We start from the raw sequence: 16,922 nt of genomic DNA, 5'->3' as shown, positions 1-16,922 counted from the left end.
CATTTTAACACTTTCAGTTAAAACAAAGCTGCCAGCTTAACACATATTTATTGGTACCGCACCCTTTGTTTTCCTGAGCTCACCTCTCTAAACACATTTTATCAAATGTCTAATGGGGCATCTGTAACATGTTTAATAGAACTAACATGTTAAAAATAAAAATTGAAGCAACTGTACAGGTATCAGAAGATTTGGTGCAGAGCTCACAAGACACCCTGAGGGCCCAATCCAGGTAGTAGATTTGTTTTCTTTGGCATGTACCATCAGAAGCCCAGAAGAGCCTGTCCCCTTTAAATTTTTTTTTTTTTTCAACGTTTATTTATTTTTGGGACAGAGAGAGACAGAGCATGAACGGGGGAGGGGCAGAGAGAGAGGGAGACACAGAATCGGAAGCAGGCTCCAGGCTCTGAGCCATCAGCACAGAGCCTGACGTGGGGCTCGAACTCACGGACCACGAGATCGTGACCTGGCTGAAGTCGGACGCTCAACCGACTGCGCCACCCAGGCGCCCCAAAATGAGGAAATATATTCAAGCAAAACTGCCCATTTTCCAAAGTTACGTTAACCTCTGACCCAGTTCTGCATGTTTTCAGGACATGGTTTAGAGTGTCAGCAGTGCCATTAGAAGACTGAGATATCAAATAGCTGTACACAGGTTCTCAGTTCACATATACAAGATACACAGAGGAACTCTCATTATTATTATGGTTAGCTCTACTAATTTCATTAAAGATATCAACACTATATAAGCAAGTAAATATGATAACTTTTCAAATGTGGTTGAATAAAGGTACTAGTAAATATTTTAGAACAGTAGAGGGGCAGTGATTTGTTCTGCCAAAGAAATACTGTAAAGCATGGCAATGGATATTAACCTTTGACTTGTAAGAACAAACACAACTTTTTTGGATTAGAGGCTAGAGTGTATTGGAGAGGGAGGTCATTTCAGGAGGAGACCTCATCATAAATAAAGGGACATAGACAGAAAAGATACATATGGAGTAGTCTGAAGCCTTATCTCAGATTTAAGATAAGCAATGGGCTTATAGAAATAAAATTCTGAAAAGTAAGGGTAGGGACAATGTATGAAAGCCCTGGACTGATATCAGCGAAGAATTTTTGGTTAGGATAAAAATGTGATCAAAGGTGCATTTCAGTAAGATGATAACATCCTTGAAACAGAATAATAAAGTTGGAGTCTTTGTGTTAAAAAACTGGAGAGCAATGTTTTTCAATTCTGTTTAATAAAGATGCAAAGTAAGAAATACAACTTACATCATGATATACTCCTACTACTGCTTCCATGGTTGTTACTACATAGGCCACACACACACACACACACACACACACACACACACACACAAACCTTCAACAAATTTTCATAAAATTATGTGCAAGAAACACTGTCATTTTCTAATATTTTCATTCTCTTCTTTCACATTCTTTAAAAATGATGATCAGTGACCCCAAATATAATTCATGATCCACCACTGGGTCTAGCTAGTAGTTTAAAAAATAATTAATTAACAAATTATTGCAACAAAAGTCCAAAGAAACATGGTGGTGACTAAGCTGAGAAAATATCAATAGGAATAGAGAAGAAAGAATATATTAAAGAGAGATTTTCTTTTTTTTTTTATGTTTATTTTTGAGAGAGAGAGAGAGAGAGAGAGAGAGAGAGAGAGAATGCGAGTGGGGGAGGAACAGAGAAAGAAGGAGACACAGAATCCAAAGCAGACACCAGGCTCTGAGCTGTCAGCACAGAGTCCGACTTTGGGCTCAAACTCCGAAACCACAAGATCATGACCTGAGGCAAAGTCAAACACTTAACTGACTGAGCCACCCATGCACCCCTATTCAGGGGAGATTTTCTGAGAGGAACTTTCTGAATCAGATATGGAGGATGAAAGAAATATGGAGATCAAGGCCTTTCTGCCAAGTCAAAATGTGATTTTCTACTAAAACAGACTATAAGGAAGTTCTACTTAGAATAAATATGATTTAATGAATGTGAAGTTGCCTTGGCCTACTTTGTTATATCAGAAAATAAAACATTCATTTTTGTTCACTCATAATATGACAATTTTTCTGAATACTTGATTGGTACCAGAATGCCTAAATCCTCTGAGCATACTACCAACTGTCTTTCCAGGGCCTAGTGTGGAATAAATCATATATACTAAGTTAGAAATTATTTTTCAACCCTTGGTTGTACTTTCAAAAAAATGAAAAAATATATTCATAACTTATAATGACAAATCAATTTTTTTTTCTTTTCTTAAACAAGAAAATTAAATGTCTAAGCTATGTTGTTGTGACAAGTTTGATAGTATAATCACTAAAAGTTAGCAAACTCAGATGTGTTTCCCACAGCCTCTGTAATGACCATAGTGTACATTGTTTATTAACACCATGAATTACAATGAGAAGAAGTTACAGTTTTTCTGCCTTGGTTTTCTGGTTTGGGTGATTAAAATATCAACTATAATATTTCATGAATCCCGTTTCCTTCTTTTTAATGCACAACGTAACTTTTAAGGACATACATTTCATGCTTAATCAGTTCTTCCGTCTTTAAAACAGTAGTAACTGCTTAGCAACCATTGATCAATAGGGTGGTCCAGTCCCCTGATTATGACAAGAGTACCTGAAAATATATTCTGAGTATTCTTGCTTGGTTCCCACTCCCATGTCTTAAACATTCCCCAGTCGTGAATTTTTACCCAAGATAATGAACAGGGAATTTCTCAACAATGGCCAGCATTTTCTCTTTACACCGTCTTCAGAAAAATAAAAATGATGTTTTTTAATTACAAAGGAAGCATTTTGAGGGTATGCTTAGGATTCATTCTATATGCAATTCCAAGATGTAACATTTACAGTAATTCAAATAAATATTAATCTTGCTACCCTATATACATTACATATTTACTTTTGTGAAAAAACAATCACATGCAAATTCTTAATTGTGATAAAGGCTGACATTAATAAATCATTTTTAAATTCCTTTAAAATCTGTGTCGTATAATGACAAGTTTTTAACAATGCTCAGGAGGTTTATGAACTTTTATAAATACATTGTCAGGCCCCAGATAGAGGACAGCAGTTAAAATTCTTTCCTTCTAAATTGCTTATTGCACATTACTGTGCATTGACAACCAGAGGCTGTGAGAGTTCATTTTTTAATTGAGAAAAATATATTTGTAAGTCATTGCCCTTCTGATGCCTTACTTTCCCCTTTTAATTCTCCTATAGTTCCTTTTATTGCTCCTCCAGTTTTTTCCTCTTTTCTTGAAAAATAGGTGATGATTTGTAAGTATTCATACTACTCAAAGTTAAGCAGGCTCCAAGAAGAATTATCAATGTCAGAGATTGATTAAAAATGTGGAATCAGAGTGAAAAGCTTTGACTGTCCCCACCCTTCCTGATTTCCCAGACTCTTGTCTATTCATATGCTAGATTTCATGGTGAGAGTCTAGGCAGAGGCCCATTGAGTCAAAATACCTGTGTAAGCTGAAGTCTTCGAGTGAGTCTATACTTTTTAGGCCTTATTTTTATTTTTATTTTTATTTTTTTCCCACTGGAATAGGCCTTATTTTTAAACCAATGCTTTATATAAGAGGAGATATTTGTATTTTATATTACATTTAAATTTGTTAACGTTACTAATAGCCTTCTAGTATTCTCTATATTGTTGTGAGATCTTTTCAGTATCCTTTCATTATTTTAAAATCCAGGAGATTTCTCCTTCCAACAATACCTCTTGTTCATATTAGTTTTTCATAATGAGAACACTTTTTTATGAGAAAGAAGTCCCCAGAAGAGAAACTGAACATCTAAACAGTTCAGTGTATTTCTTTCAAAATTAAACTCATTGAGTAGACTGTACAACTCATTCTCTCCTGAGACAATTTCCTTATTTTACAGAAGAGAATGTAATCCACTAATGTTAACATAGAGTCTCAACTTGAATTTTAGTCGTGTGCTTTTAAATGGCACCACCAGGGGTGCCTGGGTGGCTCAGTCAGTTGAATGTCTGACCCTGGATTTCGGGTCAGGTCATGATCTCATGGGTTTATGGGTTTGAGCCCCGTGCTGTGAGTGCAGAGTTTGCTTGGGATTCTCATTCTCACTCTCTCTCTCTGTTACTCCCTCAAAATAAATAAACTTTAAAAATAAATAAATAAATAAATAAATAAATAAATAAATAAATAAATGTCACCACCAGCCTGATGCCTTCTTTTCTTCCTTCCTTTTATTCCTTCCTTCCTCCCTCCCTCCCTTTCCTTCCTTAGTCTCTGTATATGTATACTTTTTTAAAGCTTACTTACTTATTTTTTTAAGAGAGAGTGAGAGAGAGAGAGCAAGAGCAACCGAAGGGTAGAGAGAGAGAATCCTGAGCAGGCTCTGCACAGTCAATGCAGAGCTCCATGAGGGGCTGGAACCCAAGAATCGTGAGATCATGATCTGGGCCAAAGTTGGATGCCTAACTCATTGAGCCACCCGGATGCCCTTCTACTTTTAATTGCCTCACCTTTCTTCCATAATCTGCATATTTTTTTCCCTTCACATTCCTTTTCATGTTTACTTGCTTTGATTGTTTTTCAGAGGAACACAGCTGTTTATATATCCCTGCCAAGGAGTAATCTCCACATGCCTGGGTAGTTATCTTCTCCCATCCAAGACCCCACCTTTGGTGAGGAGTGTTTACAGAAGAGTGAGGAAGGATGTAACTTTCTCACTTCCTTTAGCCAACCAGACCTTCAGATCAGATGTGTGAATCAGTGAAGTCACTGGGATGATCAAAGATACAGCTCTATCACATTCAGGTGCAACTGAACTTGTGACAAAGATATCTAAATTCGTTTGTCTAGTTCTTCCTTTTCATACACAGGACTTAACTGATGCACAATGTTTCAGAGCTTAAAACCTGCCTTACTCTTTACAAGCTTTGTAAATTTATACAACTTACAACGACTCAGTTACTTCCTCAATGGAGAAACATAATGATAGTGCCTGTCTTATGAAATTATTATGAGGAAAACAGCAAAAAAAGGCAAATAGAACAATTTCTAGCACACAATCAATGCTAAATAAAACTTAGCTATTAATCTTCTTGCTGTAGTAATAAAAGACCTTCACTACTTTATTTAAGAATTGTGTCAAAGTCCTAATTGTAGAACTTTATTCAGCTTTTCCTGCATATATGTGTCCTATTCTCTTAAGTACATTTAGCCATGTTTATGAGCTTGAATAGTTTTCATATTGCCTATGAAATTAGATTTGTTTTGTCTAATATTCAAGTCATTTTTAATCAACCACTGAGTCAACCATTTAAATCCTAATTAGTTTCTTTTTGGAGGGGGGAGGGGGAAGAGTGGCTCGACTCCAGCCAAAATGGTTTATCACATGTGCTATCAGTCAATCTTTTTTCCCCACACTGTTGTTCAGTAAGTTTTTTCTATCTACATGCTCTTTAATTTGCCTGCATGCATTCCTTTTATCTCTCATAATAGGTTGCAAAAGGAAAGGGCATATAAAAAAATGATTACCATAAGCTAATATTTATTACCAATTCTAAGCAAACAATTCTAAGACGAAATTCAGATATTTTGTTTCAATTTTCTCATAGCATTTTAATCAGTGTTAATAGCATCATTTATAGGAAAAGTTGGATCTCAGAGAGTTTGAGTAACTTGCCCAAGGCCATGCAGGTTGGGATGTGAACACCAATGCCCACATAACTACTCTTAAAAAGATGGCTGAGGGGGTCGCCTGGGTGGCTCATTCAGTTAAGTGTCCAATTTTGGCTCAGGTCATAATCTCACGACTTGTGAGTTGAAGCCCCTCGTTGGGCTCTATGCTGACAGCTCAGGGCCTGGAGCCTGCTTTGGATTCTGTGTCTCCCTCTCTCTCTGCCCCTCCCCAGCTTCTCTCTCTCTCCCCCTCTCTCTCTCTGTCTCTGTCTCTCTCTGTGTGTCTCTCTCAGAAATAAATAAACATTAAAAAAAAAAGATGATTGAGGGCAGAAACTAAGCCAAATACTTTTTATTCATAAAGTTTAAGCCAAAATTGCATACATACTGGATGCATATTTAATATATTATTTGATTTAAGCACAATATATCCATTCATTAACATTCCTTCCATACCCTTCAGTCCCCAGAAAACTAAGTTATTAAATCGTATCTATGCAGTTGAAGCAACTTTGCCTAATGACTCCATTTTGGATTTGGCAGAAGTGTGGGAATAATATAGCCTAATGTAATTCTCGGTATCAATATTTTTGAAATGTTATTTATTTTTGAGAGAGAGAGAGAGAGAGAGAAAGAGACAAAGTGCTAGCTGGGAGGGGCACAGAGAGAGGGAGACACAGAATCTGAAGCAGGCTCCAGGCTCCAAGCTGTCAGCACAGAGTCTGATGCGGGGCTTGAACCCACGAACTGTGAGATCATGACCTGAGCTGAAGCCAGGCAATTGAACAATCGAGCCACCCAGGTGCTCTCATTTTTGTATTTTAGAATGAGTTTGATTTTTTTTTTAATTCTGTGATTTCCCTGGAAATAATATGGCACTGTTTTTCCCACCCTTGCCAGTAATGTAAACAAATCTGGGTTTGTGAAAAAGTTTCCTCTTCTGGTTTGTCACTTAGTTATTTTCACGGCATAAGTGTCATTTGTTTTTATTTCTGTCAAACTGAGGATTCCATTAATTGTTATCTGATCAAGCATAAAATGTGATATGTGTATGTGTGATTGTGTATTTCTGTGTGCATCCATCACACTGAAATGCAAATCTTCAACATGATGTTTCATCTCTATTTCTTACACTTTGTTTACTACATAATGGTATGCAACATATAAATTAACTGTTAATCCTATGATTAAAATTTCAAAATGTCATATCAGTTCAATACTTAATAATTTTATTGACATTCTGAAAATCCTCTCCTTCAAGAGATGTGAAATATAAATATTATTCTTATGGTTGAGATACTTAAAACGCTTTGTTTTTAAGCGTTTTGTTTTGGCTGAATGGACTTGTATAATATGTTTAAGTCCTGGAAGTCTGCACTTTCTCCTATAGGAAGGTTGGGATGAAGGATGAATATATTGACATTTTCTCTGATTCTGAAAGAAATCACATATATAAATAGTGTCAATTAAAACCGCTATCCTGAATCATTCTAAGACAGTTGTGCTTTTCTTTTATATGCACTATGTCCTTGGACATGTTTCTTAACCATTTTGTCCTTAGTTTCTCATCTCTGAAGTAGAGCTAATATTATTCCTTACCATAAAATATTGCAAAAATTATTGGCTTTAGGTCTTTTCAGGGCTTACTAGAGTCACTCAACAAAGTCAGCAAGACTGACTGATAGGTTGCATGTTTTAGCTTCCTCTAGCCATTTGGAGAGGTTAACCACAAAACCTAAAAAAAAAAAAAAAAAAGAAAAAAGAAAAAAGAAAAGAAAGAAAGAAATAGGTATCAGAGATTCTTTGTTCTCTTGGCTCTTCAACTCAAAAGCAGGATGGGAGCAGATATGAACCATAAGCTTCCTTTGAGGGCAGAAAAGAGAAGAGGTTATCTCACATTTCATAGTCTGTTGACAAACATGGTTCCCTTGGTAATGATAGTTTGGGTTGAGATATTTCAGTGTTGATACCTAGAAACACACACAATGGGACTGGCCAAGAGAGCAAAAAAGATGTTAATCATGTGTTCGGAACTTGTTTGAAATTAAATGGCAAAAAAGAATACAATTTGGTCTATAATCCACTCATTGTTGTTTTCTGCTCATTAATCTATGTTATTCATTTAAAGAAGTGATTAGCAACTTCCTGTATCACAGCACACACTGTTTTACTTTAGTATTGTGGATGACTAGTTCTATAGCTAGCATAAGTGTATAACACAACCCATGGGATGAATAAATGCACAGCTAAGTGAATGAACCTTATCTTATGGGTATTACTAACAATAATGGTCAAGATTATTTTTTGGCCAGATTATATAATTTGAAAATAGCACAAATAGTAAAATAGCTGGGAAAAGAGTTCTGAGTATTTGAATATAGTATAATATTTGAAAAATGAACTCTCAAGACAAATCTGCTGAGCTGTTGAAAGGGGGAACTTCTAGTTGCTTAGACTATTGAGCTATTACTTAAAGGACATGCAGAGAATATTGACAAATTAAAAGACATGTTCCTAGGGAATTCTGTGATCCTGAGGTGTTACACATGAAATAAGAGTTTTTTCCTTAAAAAATTAAATGAGTTAAAATTAAAATTAATTTAAAACATTTTCTATAGCATTGAAAGAAATGAAAGTATTGTCAGTTCTATATAAAAGGAATGTTGAGAGGCAATCACATCTGGTGTGAGGTCAAGAAGAAATTTCAGAGGTCTAGAGTACACATTCCTGCAGGTTTTTAATGATGGAAAATAAACACAAATAAATTTAAAATTGGGTAGCTTAGAGTATACAGGGAGTTTGGCCAACATACCTAATTCTGAATACCTGTTTTCATGTTTTTGATATGTCAAAAATAGTCAGGTAGTACACAAAATTTAATCTGGTTAAAGAAATAGAGTTTGAGTGTATTAATATTCTTATGTACTCAGTAGTTTTGACTCACAGAAATCCTTCATTTAAAAATTGGCCACTGATCAGTTTTATGAGATTAAGAATTAAATGAAAAATAATGTGTTAATTCATAAATGCTTGCTACACATTCTGGATACTTTTGAGTATTATAATCCCTCAGAAGATTTTAGAAAAAAGAAAGATGAAGAATGTTTGATTGCAGATCTATTCATAATCTTGCTCAGTCAGCAGTATTGCTACTAGTAACACTATGCAGTTCACAACAAGTCTACTGAATTGCGGGAGTGCAACACAGCTGGTTGGTTATTTTGGGTTTTATAATGCTTGCCCCGATTATGTGGCATTCAGCTAATTATATGACTAAATATCTGACTCAACCACAGAGTAGTTAATTTACTGACCACATGTGGACACGATGTTAGTCTTTCCTTCCAGTGAAAAATCAGACATAGTCACTCCAAGGAAAATGAATATACTGGACTCCTAGAGCTAATGGAGATTATATTTTATGATGTGTCCTTCTGTTGTGCTATTTTCAGTGCTTCTATTTCCATCCCTCACAAGCCTGGTTACACTGTGCTTAGGTAATAAAACCTTTACAATAGAGTTCATGTGAATTACTCTTTCATCTCCTCCTGCTTTTTTAGTGAACAGTACAATCAGTTAGTATCCTTGCATCATATACATTGGCTGGTCTCCTAGATCAACCCTATTCTCAAAAAATATTCTTATTCTCTAAGTTTACTTTTGCTTCCTACTGGAAAGTACCTGTTTTTCAACACCCAACATCACTGATGAATCTATTAGTTCTTAAAAGACACATGGCCATACAGTTATGTTTAAGAAACATGCTGAGTCAATTCTGAAAGTCAATTCTAAAATCCTAAAAAAAAATGTTGGCCAACATGGGACTAGGAATATTTAATTTTTTTATATTTATGTATTTATTTTGAGAGAGAGAGAAAGAGCACAAGCAAGGGAGGGGCAGACAGAGAGGGAGAGAGATTCCAGAGCAGGCTCTGCACTGCCAGCACAGCCCAATGTGGGGCTCGATCCCATGAACTCTGAGATCATGACCTGAGCTGAAATCAAGAGTCAGGCGCTTAACCACCTGAGCCACCCAGATGCTCCAGTATGGGTGTTTTTAAATCTGTGATAAGAAAAAGTAATGTAAATCATAAAGTAATTAAGTGACATTTTTCCCCTGAAAAGATAATGCAGTAGAATGTTATTTTTGTTTTTTCTAACTGGGTTGGCTCTGTTAATTTTAACAATTATAGAAAAAATGAAGTAGAGATGTTGTTTTTCTACAGTAGAAATCCTCTGAAAAGAATAGCTGAGGAATTTGATGGGGAAGACATATTATGTTAACTGTAACATTAACAAGCATTGTCTATTTTTACCTGAGGAAGGAGAAGTATCTGTAATACTGACGTTCAGAATGCATGTTCCCTGCAGTATTCAAATTCATCTTGCAATCAACTTGGTTAGAATTTTAACTATTTTTAAAGTTGGTATGAAACACAGTTTAGGACTTGAAAAATAATCATGTCCTCAACCTACAGTGAGTTCCACAGTAAGATGTCCATTTTGGCTTCTGTTCACATGTAGCTATTCCTTTCATAATATTCTTCATAATATTATGATGGCATCCATAATATTCTTACTGTGATGGGAATGAATAATATCTAATCTCATATAGTGCATGGATCATGGCTAAAGACAAATAAATATGACACACTGTAGTGGGTATAATTAAATATATATAACTTGAAAAAAATATTTTCTAAACAGTATGATGCGTTATTTTTTATTTGTTTTCTCTGAGGAGCTCATCCTAAATAATACAGACTTTGCTGAATTGTGTGAGTTGTTCCTTATGGTAGCTAAATGTTGTCAGAGATCTAGCAAGTAATAAGATATATTAATTAAGAGAGATAAGGAAAGGAAGGATATACAAGCCAGTATTTTTAATAGTGGAGCAAACACTTCACCCTTTAATTAAATGTGACTTGTTTGAGAATTAAATTAAAGTGGCAAAGAGCACAAGGAAGGGACATGTGAGAAATTTTCATAATGCAGTATAACCCACAAAAATACAGAAAGAGGAAATCAGTTTATTTCCCCTTTTCTTTAAAGGCTGATATTAGGGAAGAAAAATAAAAGAAGAAATTGCGTGTATGTACTGTGTGTGTGTTTTCTTGAAGGGGTAGATTGAATAGATTCAAATGACTTTTCTATAAATTATCAAACTATTACTTGTTAAATATCTAACTTTTCATGTACAAATTAACGTTTTTTAGAAAATGAAAAACATTTTAAAACTATTTTTAAGTCAAGTATCCAAACACCTATGTGATAGGATCAAAGAAGCATCAAAATTTGATTGAAGACAAAATTCAAGGTGCTTTTCAAAGCTTTCTTGCGATGTAAGAATAAAATCAGGTGCAGGCACTTTGTGAGACCCTGGAGCTTCAGTGGGGAGAACAGGACATGGAATTCTGTCCCTCCTCCACAAAGCATATGCGGCCTGATAGCAGGGAAAAAAATGTGCATTTTGATGATGTGCTCAAAAGGAACAGAAAGATATTTGATAATAAGGGATTTTCTGAATTGTTTAATATCTCAAAAAGGCATATTAAATGTGATAATTCTACTTTTCTTACACTTCTTTCCCATTTAGGGCTGTAGAGGGCAATTAAGAATATGGTTGTGGAAAATGCTATAGCAAATTGCACTTTTACTGGACCTCAGGATACAGAAAAGCCACCTTCACTTAATTATGTTTATAAAGTTATTAAAATGACCTAAGTTTGACAAGTGGTGTGGAATTAGAATATCAAGTCTAATGTGTGTTTTACTTACTTAGAGAACAGCATGTGGTTTTAGGTTGCCTACTGCACGGCAGCTGAGCTTTTGTGAATTTACCACCATAAATTCAACTATTAGGAATTCATATCATGTGGTTTTATGAAGATAGCAACAAAGAGTATTCTTAGACAACAGGCCGAATTAATATCAATGACAGTTTGACCCCTATACTAGGAGAGCACATCCTTATTGAAGATAATATTCCTCAATATGTGATAACTTATTGAAAATATAATTTTATCAGGCATATTATCTTATTTTTCTAACATGGTAGGAAAAAAATGCTTGTTCCCCATTCTTCTTTTTATGTACAGTTTTAGGAGTTAATGTTTCATATTAATTTTTCATTTGTCCATTATTTTTTTTTTTCCTCTTCAGGTGTAATCTAGCCCCTGTGGTGGAGTTTGCTGCAGATGTGGGAACTAAATCAGATTTTATTACCATGAATCCATCAGTTGTACAAAGAGCATTTGGAGGCTTTCGGAATGAGAGTGACAGAGAAAAATTTGTGCATAGACTTTCCATGCTGAATGACAGTGTCCTTTGGATCCCTGCTTTCATGGTCAAAGGAGGAGAGAAGCACGTGGAGTGGGTTAATGCATTAATCCTTAAGAACAAACTGAAAGTGCGAACTGCCTATCCATCATTGAGACTTATTCATGCTGTCAGAGGGTAAGTGTCTGGAAAGGACCAGTCTGTCCTTGGCACAATGGAACACATAACTAAACATTTTCCCTAGACAGGAAGGAGCTTCAGGAAAAGCTTCCAATGGATACACGTTTCTCTTTTTTTATGATGGGTACGCTATTCAGCAACTTGCATTTTGTTTATGTGCTATGTTATCTTAAAGCTCATTCTCTTTCTTTAAAAAAGCAAATATTTGAACTTAGCATCTATTTATGTCTAGTCATGAGCATACTACTGGTTTTTATGTTTTGCCATGTTAAAGAGTAATAAGAATTCATGGTAAAGTTGATGAATTTGGGGTAATAAAACTACCAACAGAAGTGCTAAATGGCTACTGGGCAATATTGTGGAAGCATAAATGTTAGATATATTTAAGGAGCAATTAAGTCCCTTCTGTAGTTAAGAGGTCTACTAGAGATAGAGAAGGCTGGATGAGATAACATGCCCTGATGCTTTCCCCCCAAAAGCCATAGATTCCAATTTTATGAATTAAGTTAACATTTCCCTTTTATTAATACAAGCTCAGATGTAAAACCAAGAAATAGACTTTATATAAAAGTGGCAAGTGGCCAAAAGGCCAAGTTCAGTCATGCACACATATAAATGTGTAAAATATATAACACAAAGATAAGCAGTAATGTGTATTTATTGAATATCTACTGAATGCCAGATATTGGAGATAGAAAAATGAAGAAGTCTGATTACTTCTTTAAAGGAATGCATAGGCTTTATAGCAGAAACAGATGTATATATACAACTGGCTAGTACATAAACGAATGGTAAGAGGGTATATTGTCAGGCGTGTAGAGTTTGTTTCTCATGTTAGCAAAGAACACTTAAAAGTCTAACATTTCAACCAGACATAAAAAACAGAATAGCTATTTATCAGGGATAAAAAGAGAAAGAGAGAAACAGGAGAGAGACAGAGAGAGAGAGAGAGGGTGACAGAGAAAACCAAACAGAAGGAAATGTTATTGCATTATTAGAGTGAACCGAGACAATGATGTAATTAAGAACAAGGTAAACTTGAGGAGTCCAGTGTAAAGCATTGGAATACAAGATTGGAAAAATAACTTGTGATTTGATTAGGAAAAGAATCAGTTTTATTTTAAAGCCCAGTTATATGTGTGAATTTAGGAGAGTAAGTCTTGTAACACCAGACTCTGAATTGGCAAGAAGAGGTGCTAGGAGTATGAAGACCAATTAGACTTTTTTGATTAACATACTCGCAAGATGATAAAAATGTGGGGCAGAATTAGTGGCCGTAGGAGGGAAGGGCAAGTTCAAGGGACCAATTAAATACAATGGATAGAAGTTTTAAAAGAAAAAAAGTTTCCAAACCCAGAATTAAAAATAGTTTGCTTCATATACTGTAATTGGGACTGGGCTAAGGTGTTTTCATTTTGTTTCGTTATTGTGATACTTTCCTTCCAAGATTTACCTACTGTTTCCTTGTTTAAACTCGAGACAGTTTCTTGGATTGTGTTATTCTTCACACAATTAAATTGCATTCTTATAACTAAATCATGGTTATTCAACATTCACTCTTTTGATGTTTGACATGAAGCTTCAACAAAGTAAGATAAAATACATTCATTTGGAGGATAGGTGTTTTTTTTTAATTACAAAGATTCCTGGTAATTACAGTTTGACTCTGAAGGGAAAAAAAAGTATTTTTAACAGGATAACTTTATAAAGCATTGTGCTAAGAACACATCTTATTTTTTGATATGTTAATGTTGAGTATCATTTGAGTGTGAGAAAATATTAAAGATAACACTGTCTTATTGTCTTATCTTAAACACACACGAAGACACATACACTCTGACACACACATAGAAATATTCATACACACTCCAGTGATAGTTTATTAAGATCCAAAAACAAATGTTTTGAAGTAAGTACTCTTTGATTATAGGAAACTAATAAAATTTAAGATTACTCTGAATTAGTACCATTTTAATAGACTATTTTCGGAGCAGTTTTAGGTTCACAGCAAAATTGAGAGGGTGGTACAGAGACTTCCCATATGCTCCTGCCCCTACATATGCATAGCCCCACTATCAACATCTTGTACCAGAGCCGTACATTGGTTACAACTGATGAACCTACATGGACACAACATTATCACCCAAAGTCCATAGTTTACACTGCAGTTCACTCTTAGTTTGTACATTCTGTGGGTTTTGACAAATGGGTAATAACATGTATCCTCCATTATAGTATCATAGGGAGTAGTTTTACTCACCTAAAAGTCCTATTCATCCATTCCTCCCCATTAATTCATGGTAAGAACATTTTTTGTTTGCTTTTGTTTGTTTTTACTGTGTCTATAGTTTTGCTTTTTCTTGACTGTCACATAGTAGGAATCATATAGTAAGCCTTTTCAGATTGGCTTCTTGTGCTTAGCAATAAGCATGTAAAATTCCTCCATGTCTTTTCATGGCTTGACAGATCATTCTCTTTAGTGCTGAACAATCTTGCATTGTCTGGATGTACCAGTTTATTCATTCACTTGTTGCTTCCAAGTTTTGACATTTATGAATAAAGCTGTTGCACACATCTGTGTGCAGGTTTTGGGGTGGACATAATTTTCAACTCATTTGGGTAAATACCAAGGAGTATTATTGCTGGATCTTATGATAGGGGTATGTTGAGTTTTGTCAGAAATTGCCAAACTGTCTTCCGAACTGGTTGTACCATTTTATATTCTCCACAGTAATGAATGATAATTCCTGTTCCTCCACATCCTCACAGCTGTGCTTTCAGTGTTCTGGATTTGGGCCATTCTAATCGTTAGCGTAGTGATATTTTATTGTTGTTTTAGTTTGCATTTCTCTGATGACATAATGATGTGGGGCATCTTTTAATATGTGTATTTGTGGTCTTTATCTCTTTTTCAGTGAGAGGTGTATTGAGGTGTTGGGCCCATATTTTAGTCAGGTTGTTGGTTTTCTTATTGCTGAGTTTAAGAGGTTTTTGTATATTTTGGATAACGCTCCTTGACCAAGTAGGTCTTTTGCAAATATTTGCTCCCAATCTGTGGCTTGTCTTTTCATTCTTTTGACAAATGTCAAAAGAGCATAAGTTTTTATTTTTAATGAAGACCAGCTTATCAATTATTTCTTTCATGGATCATACCTTTGTTGATATATCGAAAAAGTCATTGCCAAACCCAAAGTTGTCTTGATTTTCTTCTATGTTATCTTCTAAGAATTATATAGATTTGCATTTCACATTTAGATCTATCATCCATTTTGAGTTATTTTTTGTGATGGGTATAAGGTCTGTGCCTAGATTCTTTTCTTTATATGTGGTTGTCTAGTTATTCTAGCACCATCTGTTGAAAAGATTATCTTTGGGGAGCCTGTGGGGTATATATTGAAGGGCAGGAGTGAAGTTTGGTTGCATGCACAGCCTGGGTCCTCCCAGCAATTTCCAGTGCAAGATGGTGCCAGGAGAATCTTAAAAAAAAAAAGACTATCTTTGCTCTGCTATATTATCTTTGCTTCTTTCCGAAACATTAGTTGACTATATGCTGTCCTGATTTTGCTAGCTTTATGGTAAATCTTGAAGTTAGGGAGTGTCAGTCCTCTGACTTTCTTTTTCCCCATTAATATTGTGTTGACTATTCTGGTCTTTTGTCTCTCCATATAAACTTTGCAATTAATATTTTGTTCCCTAAATTCTGTTGTATATTTCTTCATTCACTCTAAGTGGCAAAGCACAAAATAAGAGGTATGGTTGAAATGGAGCATTTTCAATAAATTAGAATCTAAATGGAATTGTACATGATTAATAGCTGTGGATTCACATAAGCTTTTTACAGACTTTTAAAATTTATTTATTTATATTGGGAGAGATTGAGAGGATGAGCAGTGAAGGGGCAGACAGAAAGGGAGAGAGACTCCCAAGCAGGCTCTGTGCAGCAGCGTGGGGCTTAAACTCATGAACCCGTGAGATCATGACTTGAGCCAAAACCGAGAGTCGGAGGCTTAACTGACTGAGCCACCCACATGCACCTTTTAACAGATTTTTTTTTAATATAGAAAGTGCAGGGGGGAGCCTGGGTGGCTCAGTGGTTAAGTGTTTAACTGCAGCTCAGGTCATGATCTCACGGTTCATGAGTTCAAGCCCCATGTTGGGCTCTATGCTGACAGCTCAGAGCCTGGAGCCTGTTTCGGATTCTGTGTCTCCCTCTCTCTCTGCCCCTCCACCAATCATGCTCTGTATCTTTCTCTCTCTCAAAAATAAATAAATATTAAAAAATATATAGAAAGTGCAGAACCTTTTAATAACTAGTTCATCAATACTCATGTTTTGTTTTATCCACATTCCTTCCATAACGATTATAAACTATTTCACCTAAGCATTTTATTCCAAAGATTAACAAGGCCAAACTTCTGACCACTGGTGAAGTTAATGGTATACTTTCTTTAGATTACTATGCTTTAGATGTTTTTCACAAGAATTGTTTTGAATTCTCCATGAAGAACTCACCTTGCTACAGTACTACTCATCCATCTATGTGCTCCCCCTTCAGATGTCAAACGATTGAATTCTAAACTGTGACCCAGGACATAAAGAAGTAGTTCTAGAGGTGCCTTTCACTCTTCAAATCCCATTGGAAATTTGTACAGGTGGTATATGTGAAAGGTGACTTCATTTATGGAATTAATGAAATGAACACATTAATGCATGCAATGTAGCATTTCAACATAATGTTTATACTCTGCAAAGCTACTGGAACTCTGG

General features: G+C 35.4%; 1 protein-coding gene across 1 annotated transcript in view; it reads left to right on the top strand.

The window, feature by feature from the left end:
• Positions 1-16,922, top strand: part of ST8SIA4 (ST8 alpha-N-acetyl-neuraminide alpha-2,8-sialyltransferase 4) — a 98,458-nt gene that overhangs the window by 32,057 nt on the left and 49,479 nt on the right. Inside the window, 1 exon segment of the mRNA XM_047854309.1 lies at positions 11,859-12,152. Within this exon segment, the coding sequence (XP_047710265.1) occupies positions 11,859-12,152 (294 nt within the window).

The sequence above is a fragment of the Prionailurus viverrinus genome, chromosome A1, assembly GCF_022837055.1.
Source record: "Prionailurus viverrinus isolate Anna chromosome A1, UM_Priviv_1.0, whole genome shotgun sequence".
NCBI lineage: Eukaryota > Metazoa > Chordata > Mammalia > Carnivora > Felidae > Prionailurus > Prionailurus viverrinus.
The sequence above is the reverse complement of the archived record's forward strand: the minus strand, read 5'-3'. Positions and strand labels throughout refer to the sequence as shown.